This window comes from Malaya genurostris, chromosome 2 (genome assembly GCF_030247185.1).
Source record: "Malaya genurostris strain Urasoe2022 chromosome 2, Malgen_1.1, whole genome shotgun sequence".
In the NCBI taxonomy this organism is placed as follows: Eukaryota; Metazoa; Arthropoda; class Insecta; order Diptera; family Culicidae; genus Malaya; species Malaya genurostris.
Window position 1 is genome coordinate 311823509 of NC_080571.1, and position 26643 is coordinate 311850151.

Genomic DNA, 26643 nt, shown 5'->3' on the forward strand with positions numbered 1-26643 from the left:
GAGAAAGGGTTGTGATATATGGAAATTTCAATACAATCAAGGTTGTTTTTTGAAGATATAAAAATTCGGGAAAAATTGAGTAATTTTGACAATTATCAATAGATTAAAAAAAAGATTCTCTTATCGAGATTACTGATACAAATTTGATTTCAGTTAGCTTTCATACTCAAGGATTTTTGAAAGTGCCTGTTTTACAGATTATCTTCCACCTCTTCTGTGGTCTTGAATGTTTTGGCATAAACTTCACTTTTATAAAAACCACATAAAAAGGTAAGCGCGTTACCTACGGAATCAAATCCAAAGATCGACACGGCGTTTTCAAAACAGTCGTTTTGGGAATGTCTGGACAAAATAGTTATTTTGTTGCTTTTACTTGCTCTTTGTTGCGACAGATTGCTGGAACCAGAAATTGGCAAACTCATTTTACGATCTGATACACCGAAACCTTCTTTCTACGAACTAAACGGGGCGAGTAAAGCAGTAAAGCGAGTTTATTCGTTAAAAAAAGTTTACGTTATGTTAGATTTACTTCGCAACTTCTGGTACGGATGTGAAAAGAAGGTTCTGGAAAATAATGTTTGGGATCGTTTAAAATCCAAGATGGCGAGTTCCATTTTATTGATATTTCTTGGAAACCCTTACAATATGAGTAGATTCAGCTAAACGATGTTTGAGGTAGAAATAGACTCGTGATCATTGTATGTGTTTCTGTTGAATTTGTTTCCGTCGATACGGGACTGTAAGTGAATACCGTAGTGGCCAAGTAGAGCGAAGCATGCTTAGTTTCGTCCAATCAATTGGACTTTCTCTTCATGTGTTTTCATATGCAGGGTTGTTTAATTGGTAAAACAATTTCCCCGGTTAGGAGTTAGCTACGGGTTCGAGTCCCGTCTCTGTGGTAACATTTTCGCGGTTTTCATTACATCATTGTGTTCACATGTCGGTTTTCCAATCTGTTTCCCCGTTAGATACTGATCATATTAAAACTAGCTCAAGGCGGCTTTACGTCTTAACAAAGCCTAAAAAACAAAATCGTGGATGTTTGAGGTGGTTTCGAATCCCTAGATGGCGACTTCTAGATTTGATGTATTTCTTAAAAACTTTTATTATATAGGAATTTCGAAACGATTTTAATTTGAAGATGCCAGAAAACGATGTTTGAAGTTTTTCGGACATCCAAGATGACTACGGTTTATTGATGTTCTTTAAAAACCCTTACAATATGGGTATTTTTGGAGTGGATTTGATGAGTAGATGTCGAAAAACGATGTTTTGGCTGGTTCTGGAGTTCAAGATAGCGACTGCCTTTTCAAAATTAGCCATATGGAAGAATGGGCAGAACAATCGTGAATATCTCGATTTGTGTTAACGGCAGCAACATAATTCTTTCAAAAATATGATCCGGAATTTAGGATAATGTTTAGAACAGTGGTTTAAAATTAGGTTTTCTCAAAATTTGAAAACAACGCGGAAATCTCTTTACCTTCGCTTGGGTTTTTCGCGCAAAGGCGACGATTTTAAGGTAGTCAGGCACATATCTTCAACTGAACGTTATAAAAGGGGAAGAAAGTGGTCGAAAATCGATCATTTCTTTTTGTGCGTTAGATGAAAGCAGACATCGGGGCCAGAAGACGAATTCAAACAGCGGCATCGGAGAGTGTACCTTCTGCGTGGTTAAAAACCTCAAACACTCAGGTCGTAGTTCTCATTTGCCTTCCGGTTGTCAGGGCAAGAAGACGCATTAAACCAGGTTTGGCACTGCGAGCGGATGTATTGCGGTTTGTACGAAAAGCTAGTTTCAACTCAAACAAGAGCGATTGCGTCATACAACAGAGCTTCTGGTCGTTTGCATTGGAGAGAAAGAAAACGAAAAGTGGACAACATTATATAAAACCAACCGTTCTAATGGCTCTAAATGTTATCTAAAAAACTATTAAGATTACTTCTTTGCAAATCGAAGGTCAAAATCATCAGTTTAGTGAAAACCCAAAATAATTTGATTTGCTTCGTGCACTTATTGCTGTGCGAAAATCGTTCGAGAAAAATGTTCCGAACTGTGCTGAATATCGTAGAGAACTCCACAATTTGGTCCTTCTAAAAGGTAGAAATGAATCCTGTACAGCATCTTGATAGATTCTTTCAATGAAATATACAAATCCGAAATGAGATAATCAACGTAAAAAGTTTCACAATTCACACAATCGATCAGCTATCAATTTGAATTCGAAAATATAAAGAAATCGTGTCAGTTTTATTCGTATTCACGACATCCAGTTATGTCTCTGAAATGATATACACTGGAATATTTTTTATGCGGTTTTTTTATGCGGTTTCTTTTTACGCGGTTTTTTTACGCGGATTTCCAAAGTTACGCGGTCTCAAATTCTCTAAGTCCAAAAGTCGATTTTTACAATAACAATTTTTTTATATTACACACGATTTAGACGTTTCATGAATTTCTAAGATATTTGGCGTAAAAAGAGACCTCAGTGTATCATATCGTAATGATTTTAAAGGAATATCGTTACTCCTCAAGTCACCATATTTGTTTTTGAAACGTATTCAAACGTAATTCTTCGGCATCCAATCATCAATTCCAATCCGATAAAGAGCATATTGTAATGGTTTTCAAGAAGTATCGATAAACCGGAGGTCGCCATCTTGGATTTCGGAACAACCTCAAACATTGCTTTCTTGCATCTCATCATCAAATCCGTTCCGGAAATACCCCAAAAATCGTTTTTTGGTCCCTACTCATCAAATCCGTTCCCAAAATGCCCATATTATAAAGGTCTTCAAGGAATATAAATACACTAAGACTTTTTACGCGTTTTTACCATATTTTGTTTATGCGGAGTTCCGAAATAATGTGATTTTTTACGTGGATTTCCAAAGTTATCCTTTCTTTAAGCGGATTTCCGGAGTTACACGGTTTTCTTGTTTTCTCTTAGAAATGCATGAAATGTCGAGATCTGGTAATATGCCGGATTTTTTTTTTCAAGTCAACGTCTAACTGAAAATATTAGATTTTTTCCCAAAAAAAATTTTTTTAGCTTAGATTTGATCTCACGGTTGCCTTGTTTTGGTTGCCTTGTTTCACATCAGTAGCTCGAAAAACCTCATGGGGCTGATCCTTGTAGTTTTTTTTATCAATCCGCACGTGGTTTTGATGTGGATTTCAGGTTTTAAACACTTGCAGTTCAGTATATTTTGTATCAATTATTAATATAATTTCATTATTTGGTAGGAAATATTTCTAAGATTTGATTTGAATATATCAAGCCACGTATTTTCAATTATAAATTACTGAAATATTGATTAGTAGCGAGCAGTGTACTATTTTGTTTGGCAAAAATCTACGGCATACCGGATTTCCCTGCCACAGACGACGGTTTTGAAGGAGTAAGTGATATATCAAAGGGAAAGCATCGCTCTGATTGGTCAAAAGCGAAGCTGTTGGAAGCACGCGAATCTATAAATAGAAGCGAAATCGTAGCAGACGTTTCAGTCTTACGCGTAGCATGCTAGAGGTAGGTTGTTGCTAGACACCAATACAAAAAGTGCCATAAAACGATTTGAAGTTTTAATTGGTATGCTCTGATCTTATGTCATGCAAGCTCGGATGAAATTCCATGTTATGTCGTTTCGCCTGAGAAGTTGATAACAACCCAGGGTAAATTTTGAGTGCCTAATATTAATTTCTAATTTATATAAGATGAACTCGATTGATAATGAGAAAAAGATAATCGCTTCAACCGAAATCGCAGAATGGTAGAAAAACTTAATTCTATAAAAATAACTGCTTGCATTCAAAACTTGAACACAAGATTGGTAAAGAGAAGCTTAAATATTGAAATTCGTATCGCAAGTATGTTCAAAGATATAATTGCATACATTTGGGATATTGGTGTAATTTCGTCGGCTATAAAACAAACAATGTTAGGTGTTAGTTCCTAATCAAGATCAATCTAAACAGACTCTCGTGCAATTGCGGATTCAAAATTGTGACGATTGATTGAACTGTTTGATTGTAGATCATTAGAAATTTTGGTTGCCTTATTCCACATCAATAGCTCGAACAACCCCATGGGGCTGATCCTTCTAGTTTTTGTATGAATATTCTTCGGTGTTTTAGTTCCCATGACATTGTTTTAATGACCGTCATTTTATGACACAATTTGAGATTTTAGTCATTCCGACATTACCGTGTAATGTCGAAACTGCAAATCGGATCGAATTTGAATTTAAACGTGTGACAATCGATTAAACATTCCATGAGATGTCGAAGTAAGTTCCATTTTAGAGTTTACGGTTGTTTACGGTACGACCAGAACCGGTATTCAGAAACCAACCGAAAACGATTCGTATGGCCATGAATTAATATGACGAATGAACTGCATTAGTTTTGAGTCCAACTTTGAAGCTTTTTTGGGATGATAAACTTCTACATCGGTAAAAATTCATCTACATTTAAAAATTCATCATACTGTAATTCCAGAATCGAAAGTCAGAATTAGATAAAATTCATAAATTTTGTATGGGACCATAAATTCTTTAATTTGAATTTTTGTTTTTGAAATTCGATTTGGCCTTTTTTGAGAAAACGATTGAGTTTTGAAAAACGATTCGATACATGGACCAGGAATTCGAAAATCGGTGCAGCCGAAGTCAGTTATATTCACCTGAGGAGCTGTATAGTTTACATTTGATTTAAAATTTTCGAAAGTCAGTGTAGACAACTTTGAGAAATAGTTTTGCGAATTAAATTTTTGGGTACCTTTCGAATCGAAAACTGCATACCACTAAAACTGAAAAAAGTTTATTTGGGTATCGACTATCCAAATCTGCAAACCCGATAAACCAGATTAATTTATTTGAAATGGGCACTTTTATACTAATCACCCTGTATCCCCTAAACCGGAAGTTGGATCTGACTAAAAAGCAAGATGTTTCATAGGATCTTAAGACTTTTCATTTGAATATTAGATTGGTTTAGCCATCTACGAGAAAAATGAGTTACACAATTTTAATTTCGTTTCACATATCATCCTGTGGTTCCAAAACGAGAAGTCGGATACAAACGTAATTCAGGAACCTTGTTTGGGAGTATACGACTTTTCATATGAATCTAAGTTAGTAGAAAACGGTTGAGCCATCTCCGAGAAAATTGAGTGAAATTATTTGTCACATACGCATTTGCTGATCTCGACGAACTGATTCGAATTGTATATGGGTGTTATGTTCTTCCAGCATTTATTGCTGTAAGTAGTTGAAATAAATATAATTATGGAATTACTTTCAACAAGAATCGAATAACGGTAAATTTCATGTGAACGACGTTTCTCGGGCTATCAAGTCTGTAATGTTGGAAAACGAATCCATAAGAGCTACTGCAGGGAGGTACATTGTGAAAGCCGGATTTCTTGCTACGGGGATTTGTCCATATAATCCTGAAATTTTCATGGATTCTGACTTTATCCAAGCTGTGTATAGTGAAGAAAATGAGCGAACTGCTACAAAATAGGATTTGCAACACTGTACTGCCTTGATAAAAAATTTCACGTAATTTATTCAGAAAATTAAAAATACAAGATTATTCATTAAAATTGATATTGTCCCCTTCAAAGTACTCTCCATCGACTACAACACACTACTGCCAGCGTTTTATCCAATCCTCGGAAATTTTTTTATATTCGATTTTCGGTATGGCCATCAGAGCTATCTGCAATTTTTCCATAATCTTATTTCGTGTGCTGAAATGCGTTCCACGGGGCAGTTTCTTGAGTCTACCGAATAGAAAAAAAAAAAGTACGGGTGTGTAATGTCAGAGACATAACTGGATGCCGTGAATACGAATAAAACTGACACGATTTGTTTACACTTTCGAATTCGAATTGATAGTTGATGGATTGTGTGAATTGCGAAACTTTCCCCCTTTTCACTACTAAAATTTTCAACGAGTTTTGACGTCGATTATCTCATTTCGGATTTGCATATTTCATTGAAAGAAACTATCAAGATGCTGTACAGGATTCATTTCTGACTTTTAGAAGGACCAAATTGTGGAGTACTCTACGATATTTAGCACAGTTCGGAACATTTATCTCGAACGATTTTCGCACAACGAAAAGTGCACGAACCGAATCAAATTATTTTGGGTTTTCACTAAACTGATGATTCCTAAATTCGAATTTCAAAGAAGTAATCTTAATAGTTCTTTAGATAACATTTAGAGCCATTAGAACGGCTGATTTTATATAATGTTGTCCACTTTTCATTTCTTGTTTTCTTTCTCTCCAATGCAAAGCACCAGCAACTGATGCAATCGTTCTTGCATGAATTGAAACTAGCTTTGCGTACAAACCGACACATACGCCCGCAGTGCCAAATGATGCGAAACTGGTTTAATGCGTCTTCTCGCCTTGACGACCGGAAGCAAATGAGAACTAAGATCTGAGCGTTTGAGGTTTTTAATCACGCATAAGGTCTGCTTTCATTGACGACTGCTCCACCTGACGACTGAAGTCCAAATGAGAGCACGACCTAAGCGTTTGAGGTTTGGCACCACGCAAAAGGTCTGCTCTCATTATTGACGACCGCTGCTCCCGACTCCAAATCAAAGCATGACATAAGCGTTTGAGGCTTTATACCACGCAAAAGGTCTGCTTTCATTGACGACTGCTCCACCTGACGACTGAAGTCTAAATGAGAGTTGCGACCTGAGCGTTTGAGGTTTTTAACCACGCAGAAGGCGCACTCTCCGAAGCTGCTGGTTCCACGACGTCTGCTTGCATCCAACGCACAAGAAGAAATGATCGAATTTCGCATTTTTTTTTTTTTCATAAATATCTGTTTATTAATCTTATTTTTGTGTATTACATCAACATTTTACAGTACAAGTGTTTTGACCCTTTGGCCTTTCATCTTTGTTGTTCATACGATTCGTTATTAATAATAGGTGTTTTAGTTACTCTTGTGTTACATACTAATGTTTAATCATAATATTTATTTTAATTATTAATAAAATATCTACCTACTTATAACTATCCCTAACCTAATACGTACAAATTTTGAATTATTTGTATTTCAGAGATTGAGCACCTCTCTTCAAATTTCGTGCAGTATTGTTCGAATTTTTGTTCTAGTATATCCAGGGAGGCCATCTCATGTACTTCACTAGTCCTTGTCCAAGGGGGTAGATTTAGAATCATCTTTAAGATCTTACTTTGAATGCGCTGAAGCCTAAGTTTGTGTGTTCGTGCACAGCCCCGCCAAACAGGGACTGCGTATTCAATTGCGGGGTAGATGATTTGTTTATAGACAGCCATCTGATTCTTCAGGCATAGTTTAGATGTTCTACAAATCAGCGGATACAGATACCTAATAAGTATGCTGCATTTTTGAACGATTTTGTCAACATGTGACCTGAATATCAGATGTCTGTCAAAGGTGAGTCCTAGATAGATAACTTCATCGGACCATTGAATGACCTCATCACCGAATCGTATTCTGCATTCGTCTGATGGAACAAGTTTTGGAGATCTTGAATGTGGAAACAAGATGACCTGAGTTTTTGCTGCATTGATCACAATTTTCCAGCTTGTAAAATATTCCGTTAAAGCGTCCAGACCTGTCTGTAGTTTATTCTTCAAAGCATTAATGACACGACCTTTGTAAAGAATGGCAGTATCATCAGCAAATTGTGACAGAATACCACCACCTGGAAGAGGTGGGATGTCTGATGTGAAAATGTTGTACAGAATGGGACCTAGGATACTTCCCTGGGGTACACCAGCAGGAATAGTAAATCTTTCTGAAAGTGCATTATTCAGAGAAACCTGGAATGCTCTATCTGCAAGATAATTTTTGATAATTTTAATAAGATACATGGGAAAATTATACCGATGCAGTTTGAACACCAGTCCATCGTGCCACACATTATCGAATGCCTTTTCAATATCCAATATTGCCATGGCAGTCGTTTTGGACACTGATTTGTTTTGCTGGATGACCTTGTTAACCCTTATGAGTTGGTGGATGGTGGATCTTCCTTTCCGGAACCCAAACTGTTCTTCCAAAAATATATCCTGTTCATCTGCGAAAGCAAGAATTCGCCTTTGTATTGACTTTTCAAACAGCTTGGATAGGGCAGAGAGTAAGCTGATGGGCCGATAGCTCTTGGAAAAGGAAGGATCTTTCCCCGGTTTCAAAACTGGAATAACTTTAGCTAACTTCCACATTGAAGGGAAGTAACCAAGCTCCCAGCACCTGTTAAAAATTTTAGCTAAGAAGACAAATGAGCGAATACTCAAATGTTTCAGCTCAATGTTGAATGTGTTGTCGAAACCGGGGGCTTTCATATTTTTGGATTTTTTCACAAAAGCCATCAGCTCATTCGCATTGACTCTACTTTCCTCAGGAATCAAGCTGTCTGATTGGTCAACCTCAGCTACGCTATCAGCAACGGCTCTTTCATGTGGACTAACAATGTTGAGTCCTAAATTGTGAGAACACACAAACTGCTGGCCTAGCGCATTTGCCTTCTCTACTGGTGTGATTAAAAGTATTCCTTCAGCTGCGTCCTGGGGTGTCATCAGAGGAGGAATAGGCTTCGGTTTTTTCTTAAGCACCTTCGTTAAGGACCAGAAGGGCTTTGAATGTGGGAGAATTTCTCGAAGCTTTTGCTGGAAGTTCCTGTTGCGAAGCTCAGATATCCTCTCCTGGATTATCCTAGTTAAGTTGTTATAAGTAGTCTTCCTATCTAGGATGCCAGTTCGTTGATACTGCCTCCGGTAGATATTCCGAAGTCGGATGAGTTTCTTGGTGACACTGTCAATTTGAAGAGAGGAACTCGGCATATGTTGTACTGGAACCGTCCTATCACGAGCGACTGTGATTGAATGCTGGAAGGAAGATAGGACCGCATCGATTTCCATCGGGGAATCAAGTGGCAGATCGATATTAATAAGTTGGTCGGCGATTTGTTGAAATTGGACCCAATCGGAGCGATAATAGTTCCTCCGTGGTTGAATAGGCACTGTTTCTGGTGAAGATCCCAACGTCAATATTACTGGAAAGTGGTCAGAAGAGAGCTCGTAGAAGACAACCGGAGAGCTGTCTATGGCGATGTTGCTGATGAATATATCCAAAATGGAATGAACTCCCGATCTGGAAAGTCGCGTTGGTTGATCCGGAGCGAAGATGTTGTATTGTCCAGCTTCGTAATCTTCGGCAAGTACGAATCCGTTTCGATTCTGTCTTCTGTTTCCCCACAGCTCATGCCGTGCGTTCAGGTCCCCAGCAATGATGAATTTGTTCTGTCGTCGAGTGAGCATAGCCAGATCTCGCTTCAATGATGCACACGTACCATCTCGAAGATTGGTTTGTTTGGGGCAGTACGCTGCAATGATGATGATGGGTCCCATCGTCGTTGCAATCTCAATTCCGATGGCTTCTATAAGTTGCAATTTAAACGCAGGCAGAAGCCTGTGCTGAATGGATCGTTTAAGGGCAATGGCAACTCCCCCTCCTCTGGTAGTTGTCCTGTCGAGCCTGTGAATCCTGTAATTGGAAATAAAAATAGAAAGTTCAGGTTTAAGATGAGTTTCAGTTAAAATAGCAATATCGGCATTCTTCTCTTGAAGAAAGTCAGACAATTCAGCAGTTTTGCTCCTGAGTGAGCAAGCATTCCAATTTACTATAACCAACTCATTATATTGCATATTCGATGATGAATTTGCCTAAGGCGTTGATTTGATCTAACCGCGTTCTGCAGTTCCGAAGTTTTGTTGTCTTTGTTTCAAAAATGACGATCAGTTGTTCAGCAGAGAATAAATCACCAGAGTCATCCTTTGCTTGTGGTTGATTATATCCAGGAGGGATTTTTGAAGAAGATTCTTTTTGTGATCCAGCGGTTGAATCTTTTGGGTTGCTGCGAGGAAGTGGCGGCAAATTCGGAATATCCCTCTTCGGTTGGAGCCGTGGGAAATTAACTTCATCCTTCTGTGGAACATTCTTGCGCGTTGATTGTTTGCGGGACGCCTGTTGTCGAATTTTTGTGAACTCAGCACGTTTGGGACACGATTTGCTAGTAGATGGATGGTCGCCATCACAGTTCACACATTTTACAGCGATGTCATCTAGTAGGCAATCGTTGGTATTGTGTGGTTCGGCACATTTCCCGCACCGACTTTTCATGTGGCAATTCCTCGCTCCATGGCCGTAGTTCAAACAGTTCGTGCACTGTGTGACATCCCGATGTACCGGTTTATAGTTTTGCCATTCGATGATTATGTGAAATAACGATTTAATCGTTTTCAGTTGACTCATGGTGATGGAGCACTTCTCCAGATGAATCAGGTACAGTTGATCTCTAAACTTTTTGTCCGTATTATGGCGCTTCATTTTAAATACCATCAAAGGCTTTAGTCCAGCCTCCGACAGTGCCTGCTTTAATTCGGCTTCCATCATGTCGGGTAGTCCTCGAAGTACAACCTTCATAGGTTTGTTGGCGGCAATATCGTGTGTGAAGTATTCCGCTTTTGTCTGCTTCAGATAGCATTCCACTCCTTTGTAGTGGTTCAAAGCCGGAACAGTTATTTTGTAGCCTTCAGTACATAAACGGATTGTTGCCTGTAGTCCTTTGCTGATCAGTGTGTTGAAATCCGAGCGTAGAGTTGGTGGGAAGCCCTTCAGATAGAAAGGCGGCATTTTTTCCTTCCTCTGCAGTTCCTCTTCGACGTCAACTGGCAGATCAGCATATTGGTTTTTACTCAGCAAACGGTCGTTTACCTGTACATCACTTGGCTTCAGACGCTTAGCATCCTTTGGATCCTTCTCGGATCTATGGCGGTTTTTACCCATAGCTTGGGTAGGTAGACAACTGCGAATAAAAAATAAAACAAAATCGAAATTAGTCGTAGTAGGTTATTCGTCTATCCACATCGAGTGTTAGATGACGAATGATCGATTTTCGACCACGGTTCCCCTTTTATACGCAGTCTGTTGAAGATATGTGCCTGACTACCTCAAAATCGTCGTCCTTGCGCGAAAAAGCCAAGCAAAAGTAAAGAGTTTTCCGCGTTGTTTTCAAAGTTTGAGAAAACTTAATTTTTGAGTTGTTTGTGGTTATCTCATACTGTTCAAAATATTATCCTAAATTCCTGATCATATTTTTGATGAAATAGTGAAAAAATTATGTTGCTGCCTTTAATACAAGTCGAGATATTCACGATTAAGTTCTGCCCATTCTTCCATAAGGCTAATTTTGAAAAGGCACCCCATAGTAAAGTAAGTCGTATTCACGACAAAAGTCTCACGGAGCCATATCAGTTAAATTCGGTGGTTGCTGAATGGTATTCGTTTCGTTTTTAGCTAAAGTTTCACGGATATAACGATGGTATTGTGTGACGGGGCGTTATCGTGGTTTGCCCACAAGATTTGTGGGTCTTTTTTTGACGAATTACTTCACGCAAACGTCTCATAACGCCCAAATAATACTCATGATAGTCAATTTACGGTTTACGGTAATTCATTCTATGATTTTATTGATGTTATCGTCGGTTTTCGAAGGTGATGGCCTACCGCTTCTCTCATCATCATTCACTGACTCTCGGCTACTTCTGAAACGTTCGTGCCACTGATCGTTTCCGAAAAAATTTTCTAATATTTGAAATGTCGTCGCAAAATTGAAACCATTATTATCGCAAAATTTGATGCAAACTCGTTGTTATGAATTCAATTCCATTTTGAAAATTGTAGAAAATCAAGGACACGCACAATTGCAGTTTCTTTTTTTCTTCAGTGACCTTAACATTCTTATTGATAGTCTATTAAAACTGATTGATGTTCCATTAAAATAACAATAAATAGTATGTATCATGTTTGATCATTTGAAATTTTTTAAGCACATATTTCGTTCAGAATCAATAGTGGCCCAACCTGGACTACTTTTTTGGCATTAAAAATGCCTTACTCTTCACTATACGGGGCCGGGTGTCAATTAAAAGTTTCAAAAATAGCCGCGTAACCTTTTTGTGTCATAATTTTGAACGTTAATAACTCGGTCATTTGTTGATGGATTGTTATAATTTAACAACCAATCGATTCGGAAACTTTTAACTTAAACATGTATGACGACGTCGTTTCAGTATTTCAATAGCATACTATTGAAAAAATGGTTGGAATCGACCTATGTTTTCATCCACCAATCCCTGCTTTACAAAATGACGTCAACTTATTGTTCGGCATAGGAGGCTTTGCGTCATGCATAAAAAACACCACATCGTTCTGCGTAGTATGAAGAGAAATCTATAAATATAGGCTGCACAATATTTCTTTGCCTAGTTGATGTTTGACTGCGAATGAAACAAGTAGCTCGTCCAGTGAGCTGATGACTGGATTGTATATGCGTTCACTTGCTGGATTGTCGCTTTTGCATTATGTGTTGGTGAAACTTCCTGCTGTCTGCACAACACCGCTTCGTGTTCGCTTGAATATCTTATATATCATCTAGCTATTGAAAAACCGAACCAGCATGGTTATCGGTTCTTTTGAAACATCCCATGTATTTAGCAAATTGTTGGTCGATTTTGCCATTAAAAATGCCTTACACTTCGCTTCCCGAGGCTGGGTGTCAAATTAAAACTTGCAAAACTAATCGCGTAACATTTTTCTGCCATAACTTTGAACGCTCATACCTCAGTTATTTGTTGATGGATGTATATAATTCGATTCGGAAACATTCCAATCGATTCGGAAACATTTAACTTAAACTTATGAGAAAACGTCATTTGAATATTTCAATTGCATTCCATTGAAAAATTTATTTGAATTGAGTATTTTTTTTTTGGTTCTCTGGTAACTATCAGGCTAATTTGGTATTATCGGCAATAGATCCAATTCGGATCTAATTTACAGCGCTTGTTCCTTGATGATTTGTTAATGGAATTTCCTCATTTAAATGATTCCAAAGCTTCAATATTGTAAGCCTCAAAATGTTTTAATTTGTCAACGGATCGGTTTGCATACTTAAATCTCCATTCCCATACGAACAAAACGGTGGCGCGAAAATGGATTCAGTATAAAGTTGTGTTATTATGATAATCATAGAAACTTCTTCTTCATTATATGTGACTGAACAAGTTGTTGTCCCACCAGGTATTAAACGCTTCAAAAGATTCAAAATTAAATTCTGAAACTTATTTAAAAGCGGTCTCCTTGGTTTAGTAGTATAAATGAGTTCCACAGGCTCACATATACAGTACAATTAGATACAATATCATATAGTATCAAAGATAAACTAAAGGTAAGTTTACTTGCGATTTTACATGTATCGTTTGAATAGCAACCCTCGTAGAATTTGGTTAACCGCCAGTTTCAGTTCAATTATTATTTGCTTCAAAACACGCATTGTAACTATGACAATGTTCATTCATGTGTTAATAACATCAAGTTACAATATGAACAAAATTTCTGAATTTTGTTGCGTATCAATTTCGTATATTCCTAATATGCCAAAGCGAAAATCAATGTAAGTAACTAAATATTTTATGCGGACTGTTTCACATTTTTCTTCCTCGTATTGTTGCCATATTATTTACCGACACTTTCCGAAGATTATCGACGATTTTGAAGAAGGATTAATAAAATTACACTATTACTGAGCTTACTGGTACAACATTTTTCGTTAAAATAAATAAAATCTTCTCTTGGATCGATTAACTGTTTATAAAATTAATAAGTTTGTATGTTTCTCGAAGATTATTGTCATAAAATAAAACAGTTTCATTTGTTCAGGATTAAATCTTTAGGTTGTTTGTATCTAAAATTGAGCTTTCAAGTAACTTTGAATTCTAGTTAAAGGACGTTATTCAAAATTTTAACAATGTAATAAATTGTGGAAAGGGATCAAAATTGAATATAATTAATTATCAAGAAAAAATCTAATTGTCAATTTTATCATTCGCCAACAATCTAAGCGCTTAAACTAGAGCAAGTTTGTAATTAGTCAATTGAAAAAGTTTTTAGTTTAGTGTATCATCATCTCTTTATTTTTGTATATATTATGAAAACCTTAGAAACGTTCCATTTTTAATGTTATTGTGCTCGGTCGTGTCTTGAATACAACCCTCTAATTTTTATTTTTTCGTTTTGTTAATAACTTTTTTTTATATAGTGCGCAGCAATTCACCCTAGCTAGAAGCTTCTTATGGTGGAACAAACTTTTAAATAAGGGGTAGATACAGAGAAAAATTCAAAGAGTGGTCCAACCTAGACAACATTCCCCTTCAACTCGAGATATTCACGATTAAGTTCTACTCATGAGCAATTCCAGAAATGCTTAGATCATCAGACTCGACCTTCTCCGAATTGGATGAAACTTTGCACATAGCTTCAGTATGACAAACCGTAAGTTTGGAACCGAAGGAAAGGTCAATCCGACTCACGACTGATTTTTAAAAAGGGCGTATGTATTTTTGCATTTCACAAAAATTGCCTTTGTCCAAGGATGGGAATAATCGTATCTATTTTCACTCGGCTAGCACTCGTTTCTACCTGATGCGAGTCACTCGATTTTATTCGTGCATAAGTGTGCTTCTGCCGAACACCCGATTGCTTCAAGTAACACCCGATCGGCAAAGCGCAACAGTTAATTCTCTCGCATTTATTCTCTCTTTCATTCGTTATGGAGCGCTGCCATTTGAATTCGGCTTAGTACATGTTCGGTTTAAATCCGAACCAAGGATGAGTTAACTCGCTCGGCAATCCGAATATTTGCAAGTATTTTGAATCGTGATTCAAGACGATCCATTCTTTTAACGCTCTGGAGTATAATGAAGGCAGGCGCAAAATAATCGTATCCGTGGGGTGATTTCACGAGCCGACGGGAAGTTTAAGTGCATTTTTGATTCATGCTGCAAATATGTGAAAAATGTTGTTATTTTCTAAATTAAAGCGACATTATTTGCAGTTTTCACGATGTTGTTTCTATTGGCCCGCTCACCTAGAAAATTTATGATACCGTATTTTCAGGTGATTGTAGTATCTCGATTTGCTATATTTCAGTAGAGGCTTGACAGTTGCCGAAAGGAACTAACATTTTCAACTGAAAACCTATTTTCTATGCACATTATATTTTCACATATATCTTTACTTTTCGATCCAGAATCGATAACATATGACAAACGGCTCTCCTCATCAAAATCGAATGTTTTGGGATACAGCTCTCAACGAGCCCATAAGAGTTTTTGATTTTTAGTAGCACTATCTACCCTTATATTATAGCTTCGTGTAGGTTTTTTTTGGGGCTGGAAAAGTGCTGTATTCACTTACAAGTTCGACACAAATGTTTATACAAGTCCTACAAGTAGCCAAAATTCATTATATTGTTCAAGGTATTGTAGTTTCCATTACGAATACGATAACATGTGGGCGGGTGCCAATTTTATTACAACTTTTGTAACAGCATATTACAAGAGAGCAGAAGAAATGAATGAACAATGTTTGCTTCAATCGATAAATAATTATAAGAAATCATGAATGCAAAATTGGAAAATCAGTCTTACAATTCTTTCGGAGATATTCCCTTTGCGCGTTTTCTCGAAACCGTTAGGGAACACACGATAACAATAAAACTACTGGACCAAACTGGATATTTTGCTTTTCCCTATAGAGAGGTAAAAGAATTGCTGCAAAATCCGACTTTCAAACGGATCCTCGGAGTCCCATTTTTCAGAAATGGTTGAACCGATTTCCGCAAGCATCCCGTTTGAAAGCTACTAACAGATATTGAGTGGGGGGTAATATAAATATAACACATATCGAAAAAAAAATATAAATAATTCTTTATAATAACGCATGCGCTATCCAAAATAATAAACATTTCAACTGTTGTTGTTTACAAATCAGCGGAAACATTTTGTTAACAATATTATTCCTTGTATCTAAAACCCTGAATCGTGATTTTTTAATAGTCTAAAATTATTAATATAATCGCTTGGTGTATGTTAGTCCCATCAGCACCCAATAAATTAAAATTCGATGAACGTAGAGTAGTTCCCAATTTTCGTCTAATATGTCAATTATGGTGTTGTTTAAGTGAAACTAAATTTGTCCTCTGGGGTATCAGAGGAGGAATCACGTACGGTGATCAAGCGGTGATCACCAGAAATTTAGAAATCACAGAAGGTGATCGTGTATCACCAGTCTGGTGATTGGGAAATGGGGCAATAATATTTTTATAATATGACTAAGGAAATAAAGTTTTCCAACCAAACTTTTTCCTATTCAAACTAATTTATTTCAGTGTCTTTTTATCGAAAACTTCGAAAACTAAACTGAAGAGAATGTCGTAATCATTCAAGAATTCAACGAAACTCAAAAAAGTATCAGTACTTGACAAGAAGTGATGATCCATAAACTCGAACGTGATAATAAAATCATAATCATTCAAAAACATTCTCACTATTATCAGTCATGCAGAGATTCTCACTGAAAATGCTGATATTCAATATGGTGGGTGATGTATTGAAAATCAATTTAAATCTGATCTTAATATGCCACTCTGTGATTAAAAATAATTATAATGACAATAATATAACTTCAATCACGAAGCATGTTTCATGCAGAGTAAATTGCAGGTACATTTTGTATGCAGGTTTAAAAAAATATGTCACTATTGCTTGCATTTCATACACCGAAGTAACAGGAGCGGAGAACATGGCTAGAGCGAACACAAACAAGCGCTCAAACCAGCCCGGTGGAAGAGTGCTGTAGCAAGTGTTATCGTAGCCAACAGGCTTCTCAGTAGAGGGCTGGTTCAAGTGCTGCGCACAAATATTTGCACTCTTGTTACTTCTATACACAAAATTCATGCTAAATAGCGTTTAATAAGGGTAATAAAGTTACTTAGACCCTGAAATTTAATCAACCCTAGAATTTAAATAAAGTCCTTTGTCTCTATAATCAATATTCAGAATGTATTGTTTTTTCGCTGTATCCTATTGCGCATATTGCTATTGCGTACTGGACTTCCGACATCTGAATATCATCATCTGCTAGTGCAAATCGCTGCATGGCTGATAATAGTGAGAATGATCATTCATAATCATGTGTGTATTTAAATAATATTACTGTAGTGATATTGAAAGGAAAGAAATTTTCCCCATGCTTATCGGAGGTGGACTAGGTGATAATTGTGCAGCACTGATCAGCACCCAATATCAATCTCAGAAAATCAAAAAAAAAATCGTTAACATTATAATGCAAACACTGGTGGTATGAAGATTTTTCGAAGGAAGGTTTTCCCAGTGTCACTTGTTTGATCTTCCTGAAATGAGTCAGAATATGCATTGATTGATATGATTAACAGAAATGCATAAACTGTTGCTTGAGAAGATTGAGCAAGCAACAAAGGGAACAACTGCGTTGGAATATTATGCCTATTGAGAGGTTTTACATGAAGATACAGTTATGATTATGTCCAGATTTCCAAAACAAACTTATATGAAATGCACCATGACACCACTAGGTGGACCGAATCAGCATGCCTTGCAATAACGCGAATTATCTGATACCTAATGCATAAGCGCACTGGCCTTTTCAACAGATTGCTGGAATCATTCAAACTGTTCAATTACAATGATGAAGCTCTACTTAACTTGAAAATCATTCCGAAGTGAAGTCGATGATCGGCGGACAAATTTATTAGAGTTGGAACTAATTGATTTCCTCATTCGTCAACTAACAATCTCATCTTATTTGTCTTAAAAGACCTAATTAACTCTGACTAGAATAGCACATCAAACTTGTAACATGTTAACATAACTGGCAATGTAACGATCATCATAATGCACATTGCCCTTCAAGCAAAAACTTATATTCAGCCGACCGAACTCATCATGCAATCTTGCCATAGCCAGTTTTTTTTCCACCCTACCCTACAACAGATCGTTTCGATCTAGCTCCTGCTGAATATATCCAGTCACACTTGTCAATCGTTCGGATTTTCGATTGCACACGAACAGTTGGCTCATTTTTACGAACGAACATAATCGCTTCCGATGATGTTCGCTGGCACTCTTTAACTCATGCATTGGCAATTGGGTTCGTGTTTCAAAATTTTGCGATTTTCAATTCTCTCATTCTCCGCCATCGCACGCAGTATGATACCGAACGAGTTTGAGTGACTCTGTTATGTATTATTGAGTACGCAATGGAACGATGATGCATAGTGAAAGATGATCGTGTGTATTCAGGGTGATGATTGATTTTTCCCGTCCTTGCCTTTGTCAAATCGTTGTAACTCGGAAACCGTTAATCCTACAAAAATGGCGTACAGGAAGAAGTTGTAGGGAATCAATAGGACACTCAAAAAAAAATACACTGAAAAACAAACTTGTTTTTTTTCTCTATAATTTCAAAATGAACCAACAAAAATTAAATTGAAATAAAATCAGGGTTTCGATTTTTTTTGATAATTTTTATTTTAAAGCTCTTATTAAAACCTACATGGCTATCCCATTCGTGCCTTTGATGGCTATCCCATCCGTGCCTTTTGAAAAATGAAGAAGTTACAACTAAAACAATTTACAGATATATTCGAAATTTCAAGTTCTTGTTGAAAGATAATCATTTAAACAGGAGAACTAACGTAAGGTGTGCCAGTTGACTACCTACTGATTACAACCAACGTACGTACCGGCTATCTGCTCACCTAAATTCTACCTGTTTCACATATAAATAGCTTTGCATCGTAGAACAGATATCAGTTTATAACAAATCTCTTTCGAAACAGTTACAATACTACAATATGGTTTTCTCAAAGTGTTGTAAACCTTTTCCTGGTTTTGTGTGTTCCAAAAATTTTTTCCAATTAACAGAAATAATTGGAAAATTAGAAGCTCAAAAGAGCAAGGTTAAATTGAATACCACGTTAAGCATTTGTGATCGCTGTCGTAGGCGGGCTTATAAGGAAAGTCATACGTCGGAAACAGAAGGGCAGTCAACCACGGAACCACAACCATCCACATCGCAATACGATTTAGAGGAAGTACCTTCAGCAGCTTCAATCAACTCAGCATCTTCTGAAGCATCAGTCGCGGTGGAGTATTCAAGAGCACACAACATTGAACTCTTCAACAAGTGCATCGCAGGAATCAACGTGTGTCCGATATCAACAAAGAGAACCCGGAAAGTTAATTATCCTCGAGAAAAATATTTTAATATATCAAGAGGTATAAAAAAGCAAATATTCGGGTTCCCGGCGGATGAAGATGATCCAGAATTACTCAAAACAAAAGCAGCAGAGTTGGATGAAGTGATTACTAAAATGATAGAGCAGTTTGCTAAGCCTGATTGCATTAGGAATGAAAAAAATGCGTTTGTTGTCAGTCTTGCCAAACTCGTGGTCAAAGGAGAAAATAGGCACCAAATTCAAGGCGAACAAATACATTGTGTCGGAGGCAAGAGAATCAACGGACGAAAAACAAGCCAATAAACAAACGGGACGCAGCAGGAACGAAACGATAGAAAACAAGGTGCTTCAATATTTCAACAGCGATGACGTCAGCAGAGTAATGCCGGGATCAAGAGATTGCGTCACAGTCAAAATGAATGGTAAGTGTGAACGCAAACAAAAACGATTGCTTTATTCATCATTGAAAGAAATTTATTTGGGTTATAAGGAGGAATTTCCAGATTGAAATATTGGATTTAGTACATTTGCAGCATTAAGAACAAAACACTGCAAGTTACTTGGAAGTTCTGGTTCACATAACATATGTGTTTGCACAATCCATGAGAATGTTTCATTAATGATTCATGCTATTGAAAAATATTTCAAGTATGATGATAATTATTTAAAAAAGCTATTATGTGACTCATCAAAAAGATCCTGCTACCTCCGTGAATGCAAAAGTTGTCCAGCGACACAAGATCTGGAGAGAAGCGTTTTAGACAATTTCGAGGAACGTGATTTGACTGATATAAGATTTGAACAATGGGTTTCTACTGGCAGAAGTTTGAAGCATATTTTTGCGAAAAATTAAAAAAAACTTGTGACTCATGACTTTATTAAAACTCAGTAATGTGAATTTCTTAAAAAGGCAAAATCTAATTTAAAGACAGGAGAAATTGTAATTATTTGTGATTTTTCAGAAAATTTTTCATTTGTGCTTCAGGATGCTGTTCAAAGCCACTATTGGAGCAATGATCAAGCAACCATTCATCCGTTTGAAATTAAATATAGAGAATCAGAAGAGCTTAAACATTTAAGTTTCATTGTGATTTCAGAAGTGCTTAAACACGATACCATCGCGGTTCAAATATTGACAATGACACTTAATGTCATTTTTGAAAGACAAAATTCAAATTATAAAAGCAATATTTATGTCTGACGGAGCTGCCTCGCAGTACAAAAACAGGAAAAAAATTCGCAAGTGCTGCTGAGTGGCATTTTTTTGCAACTTCTCATGGTAAAGGACCATGTGATGCACTCGGGGGCAATTTAAAGCAAATGGCACGACGTGAAAGCTTGGCTAAACTACATGAACACCCAATCACAACTGCAAAACAATTATATGAATGGGCAGAGCAGAGACGTCGAGATGCATTCACGACCATGTCTTTTTGTTACGTGTCACAAGAAGAACATGAACGGGGTGTGACCAAGTGGAGTAGTGTTTCGTCACAAGACTGTATTCGAATGACGATGCACGTAGTACTCATACAATTTTCAAAAACTTAAAACCTTAAATATAATTAGGAATTATCCATGTACATGCAATAATTGTAGATATAGCAAGCAAATAAACAATTTATGAAAATATAAAAAATGGTGTTATAATTAAATATCCAAGTATCTCAAGAACAGCTACTTTTAGAAGAAAGGATATCATGAACAAATTTATTGCCTTTAACCTGTAGAATAATATTCTACTGTTTAAATGGTTATCTTTCAACGAGAACTTGACATTCCGAATATATCTGTAAATTGTTTTAGCTGTAACTTCTTCTTTTTTCAAATGGCACGGATGGGATAGCCATCAATCTATAGGTTTTAATAATAGCTTTAAAATAAAAATTATCCAAAAAAAATCGAAACCCTGATTTTTTTTAATTTAATTTTTTTGGTTCATTTTGAAATTATTGAGTAAAAAAAAATAAAATTTTTTTAGTGTATATTTTTTTTAGAGTGCCCTATTCATCCTTTCAAAAACTTCTTCCTGGACATTTCCGAGTTACAACGATTTGAAAAAGACAATTTTTGTGAAATGCAAAAATACTTACGCCCTTTTTAAAAATCAGTCGTGAGTCGGATTGACCTCTCCATCGGTTCAAAACTTATGGTTTGCCATACTGAAGCCATGTGCAAAGTTTCATCCAAATCGGAAAAGTTCGATTCTGATTTTGTCACCTTTTCGTCTACTCATTCCTGGAATTGCTCTCATTCTTCCGCAGAGCGAATGTTGCAAGGGTAAGATAATAGTAAAGTAAGACATATTTACGTTAGATGAGTTACGATTACTTCTTGAAATTATTTTCCGCAAATGAATGTTTGGGTGTATGTAAATGATGATAATAATTTTGAAAATCCTGCTTAATTTAAATATCTATTTATCTTTTTTGTAATCGCTTGTTTTGGCAGGTTCAAAGTAAAATCCGACAGTAAAATTGAAACTGTTAATATCGAATGGAAGTTATTGTTCATGATTTAGATAATTTTGATCATAAAATAGTAATTTATCGTCATGATTTCGTGAGCAGATTTCACGATTAGTTTACTGATTTTTTAATAATAAACCAATACAAGCAAAACGTGAACATAACTAATTCCTAATATGGATACGCAGCAAAACTCAGAGCTCGAAGTTTCAAAGCTTCGCTCTAAAATATTTCATCTACATCGCCTCTTGCGTCGTCTCCTTGCGATCCTTTCTCAACACTACCGCTGTTGTGTGTTAACTTCCGCCGCTTGGCGGCGGAACAACCCACGTGCCTTCGTTTCGGATTTTCGGTCCTATCGCAACTCGATTTATAGAGCTGCGCTCCACGCGTGATTTTTTTTTTGGTTTTGCTGCTCGTCTTTATCCCAACTGATAGCAGTCACGGCGGCTAGGAGTTATGATAAGTTTCCACGATTTCCGGAAAAAGCTCTCGCTCTTTGGCATTTCAGCTTCGGACATCTCTTCGGTTCGCTCGCGTTCTTCCGACCGTTTGGGATGCTGCTGTTGGCGCGTATGGCATTCGGGTGTTCCGGTTGCGCCGGCGCCCGAATGGCGGGGGAAAAAAGCTTTCCCTTTATTTCGGATGGTTCTCAGCACAGCAGAACTTTCCGAGCGTGGGAAAATTGGGAGTGTAATAGCGATAGTGATAACGACGGGACCGTCAGCAATGGATGCGAAATTCGTTCCTCAGTTTATCTTTAGCCACGTTTGGTGAAGGTTGACTGAACAGAGAGGGAAAACTTAGAACCAAGGTTCCGGTCGGTCGGTTCTCAGTCAGATCGCAAGGGAGGGCAACGGTACGCCACCCGGTTTGCCACTAAATTGATGTGAGGATACGTGAAAAGAATTCCGCTCGCAGTTTACACCAAGATAACCGGACCGTTGGATGTGGACCAGATCAGATATGGGATTATATAATCGAGAGATTAAAGGATTACCTGAGTGAGTTTATTTGTAGTGTTTTGTTTCGGGAACCACCCCGGAATATTGGGTTAAGAGCTAGTACTGCAGAAAATCGGTTTACTCTTTCGCCCTCTCGGTAACTGGCATCGCAGTGCAGTGGAGGTGTGAAAAAATATGAGTGGCAGTTTAAGGCTCTGTTTGTGGTAAACAGATTTTTTTCCAGAATCAACAGAAGGGCACCATTTCAATGGTCCTTGACTGTGCGAATTTCTGGCGCTGAGAGTGGTAGCACTACAAGCGTCGAGGGCGGTTCAAAGGAAGTGTAAAGCGAAAAGTTGTGGTTGGATGCTCGAAAAAAAAAAATCCTATCGCGATAACAAGTTTTGTTGAGTGTACACATTCAGAAACAACAAGCTGCCCTACCCTGGAGGCAAAAGTGCATCCCTTTTTGCTACCGTTGTGCCGTGGTGTCTGAGTTTTATGAAAACACGGTAAATCTCGCCGCTGCCAGACGGGCCCGTTCTTAATGAAGGAATACTGAGAATAGATAAGAAAAAAGTGTAATTATAACTGCACCACCATAAATAGGAGCGTATTGCTTCTGGTTCGTATCGCAAGCATATGTGAAACCTGCTGCGGTGAGCAGATAAATGCGAAATTTTTCAACCAGATTAATTTTCAACGCCTCGTTGCCATTGTCGCTGCTGCAATAATCACCGCAAGGGTTTCACGTTAAGTGCCGCGTATGGGTGTCCGTGTATGTGTGTGCTCATGCCGTTTCCGTCTATCGTAATCTGTTTTCCCGAATCTCGTTAACGTGCACCCCGAATCTTCTGGGCTCGGCAAAAAGTGGTCCCGTCACGCCAGTTTGGCGGCGAACTGAAAGTGGAAGAAAATATTTCAAATTAAACAAATTAAAAAAGTTTCCTAGCTCTGCGTGAGCTGCTTACTGTGCAAATCAGTGCAAAAGTGGATCGCTGGTGTCGGAAATTAGGATAATCCGTGCAAAACAACCGCCAGCCAGAAGTGGCCGACAAGTAGCAAACAGAGACACACCATCACCCACGGATTTTTGCGGCTCCGGCGGAATCTGAGAGGGGCCCCGGATTAGCTAAATGAGCTGCGAGCTGGCACCATGTGCATTGAGCCTGATCTGTGGTTTTGACTAGTGTTAGTACAACTGATTGCCGTCGTTATGGTGGACCCACTGAAGATATTTTGGGTACTGACAAACAGCACTTATTTAGGTGAGTTCGGTGCTAAGGGGCAAGGCAATAATTTATTTTGGCTCGTTCGTGTCCCGCTCAGGGAGTCTGACAGCTCGCAAATTAATTGTCGACGAGGAACGGTTTCGAGAACTGATGGCTTCAAATGGTAACGATTTGTGTCGAGCTTCGGATCATTTGTCCATAAACACATGATAGATGAATGCTATTTATTATAGATATTAGCAAAGTTTGATACCTCATTATAAATGGATGAAAATTAACCCGAACTGACCGTTCTTCAGCGAAAAGTGTAGCATGTTTTCAGGCACTGTTTAGGTTATTTCAAATTCAATTTTGATTTGGATGCGTTCCAGCATATAGTTTTCGGTAGCAATTTTCTGTTTGAATCACGTGGTTAATATAGATTTTAGATTTTTATTTTAGACTTGTCTGTGAATGGCACTTCAAATTGTATTGTACTAGTCAAACTTAGCTGTTCAACTAGAAACACAAGGCAGACGTAAAATTGAACTTTATTTTTGAAACAACTTTATAATTGTTGCGTCGTGATACAAAAAGTGCAATTTTATTTGCTATATTCATAATTTTTAATTTTTGAGAATGTTGGAAACATCCAATTTTTTCTGATGGATTTTGAAGGTTTTCATTACGTTCTGAGTTAACGGATCAATGTGCAGTGCTCTGATCTTACAAACTTCTTGTCGTATGTTTTAATTTTAATTTGCTGGTTTGAGAATCGATCCTAGTAGGCCTTCAACTTAAATTCTCTCCTTGTATATAATGGTAAATAAAATCTAATGGTTTATTTCATTCAATGGCAGAGAAGTAATTTCTTGTGATTTTGCGTTGTCGTTTGTGAATCAATTTAGATCCGATTTCCATAAACGTGGGACCACTGAAAAGGATATTCAAAACCATACAATATAGTATAACAGTTTTTACTATTGTTTTTTGCAATTCATTATTGTTTTTGTTGGCCAAGTCGTATATTCCTATTCTAATTAGGATAACGGCTTTCATCTGAGCTCCCAATTCAATATCATATGTTGCAACGTACCTGAACCAAATAAGTGAGTAAATGTTTATTTAAGGTTTTGTTACACTTTTCCATTGAAAAAAAAATGATTCAAAATCGTTTTTTCCATTGAAAAGTAAATTCACTTTCCAATTCAGGAAACATTTTAGTCTCAAGTTTTACAGTTCGTCATGTTTCTGAAAATTTACTAATTGATTCGTCTCAAAACGTGATCACTTTTTTTCATATTTACACCACTATTCAATGTTGGATGACTTCATAATTAGTAATGTAATCACTTTTCACTTGGTTAATCAACGATTGAAAACTTCTAAAATTACTAGCTGGACAATAAAAATTTTCAAAAAATGAGGAGAAAGTGTGCAATTAATTCACTTGATTGCGTTTTGTTTTCATCTTATTTCGTATCGCAAGCTTGCCAAGTTATGTCATGATGATATGACACAAAATTTTTATTTCTTTTTTAGATAACCATCAGCAAGTATTTTTTTTTTTGGTATCCGTAACATTAATTTAATTATATTTTTGATATTTATATTAGAATAAAACTGTTTTGGTTTCGAATAAAACTAGAACACTTTCTGTGTTAAGTGGTAATGAAAGGACCATTGTTGCAAATCTAGTAGCCCTTGTTTCATTCCAATATATGTCAACATAACGCTGTTAAGGACCGATCTAGATTAACCTTGCAGTAAATTTTTAAATGTAAAACGAAAGGGAACGAAAACGACCCAACAAATTTTTGAAGTCGAATTGATTCCAAACTGGTTCTAAAAATATCATGTGTTGTCTCACATTTGGCATATGGCCCTTCTTAGAAGATATTTGATATTTGGGATCTGAGAGTGTAATAGAGCATAATTTTGTTTTGATTGCTATCACAATTGCTATTCAATAGAAATTGAATTAGGAACATTTCAGAAGTGTTTCCCCTGTTTTGCCTTTCTCATGTAGAAAGGCTATGCAATCGCTGTGAAAACAGACTTTACAATCTAAGTCCGAAGGGCCGAGTGTCATATACCATTCGACTCAGTTCGTTGAGATTACAAAATATCTCTCTCTCTCTTTATTGAAAAATTTTCACAAACTAAGATGCAAATGGAAGGTCATAAAATTCTTTATAAAGTCCCCGAAAAGTTGATCCTTATCCGACTTTCGGTTCCGGTATTACAGTGCGATTAGTGAAAATTTTCAATTTCATGAGTATTTTTTTAGAAGCGATGGCGAAACGTGGTGTACATTTTCATAAAACTTACTGCTAAATTTATCTGGTTGGCAGAACTTGATTAGTTAGTGCATAAATCAAACTACTTTTAGACAACTAGTCCCCCGTTTTCACTTCCGAAAGCACCGATAATAGTAAAAAAATCTCCAAAAAACGGAACTCACTTCGATTTCTCAGCAACGGTTAAGCCGATTTTCTCGAATCATGATTCGAATTAAAACTCTCATTCGATAAGTGTGGTTTTTCTCCGTTCTCGGCGTGCTTTGTTCAATTTCGTATAGCGTGCAGAGTTGCCACATTAAAATTTATATTTTTGAGGTGACAAAAATGTAATTTTCTAATTCTGTTATTCAATTTGTTACTACTTGTTAGTTTTATTGCAAGATCATGATAACGATCCTTTTCTATAAAAGTACACTTATTGCCTTTCTCATATAGAAAATTTATACAATCACTTGAAAAATTGATTAATGGAAATTGGCTTGAATGGCTAAGTGTTCTATATCATTCGACACAGTTCCCCGA

The 26643-nt window shown here is 37.0% G+C and overlaps 1 protein-coding gene across 5 annotated transcripts in view; it reads left to right on the top strand.

The window, feature by feature from the left end:
* The window catches only part of LOC131431109 (neural-cadherin-like), a 1211689-nt gene that overhangs the window by 668549 nt on the left and 516497 nt on the right, over positions 1–26643 (top strand). For 3 of the 5 annotated variants that reach the window (XM_058596617.1, XM_058596618.1, XM_058596614.1), the window contains exon 1: positions 22365–23875. The exons of the other annotated variants lie outside the window; for them this stretch is intronic. In XM_058596617.1, coding sequence (XP_058452600.1) covers positions 23824–23875 — 52 coding nt within the window. In that variant the 5' untranslated portion in view covers positions 22365–23823. Of the gene's footprint in view, positions 1–22364; positions 23876–26643 lie in introns of those variants that run through there. 5 annotated transcript variants of the gene reach the window in all.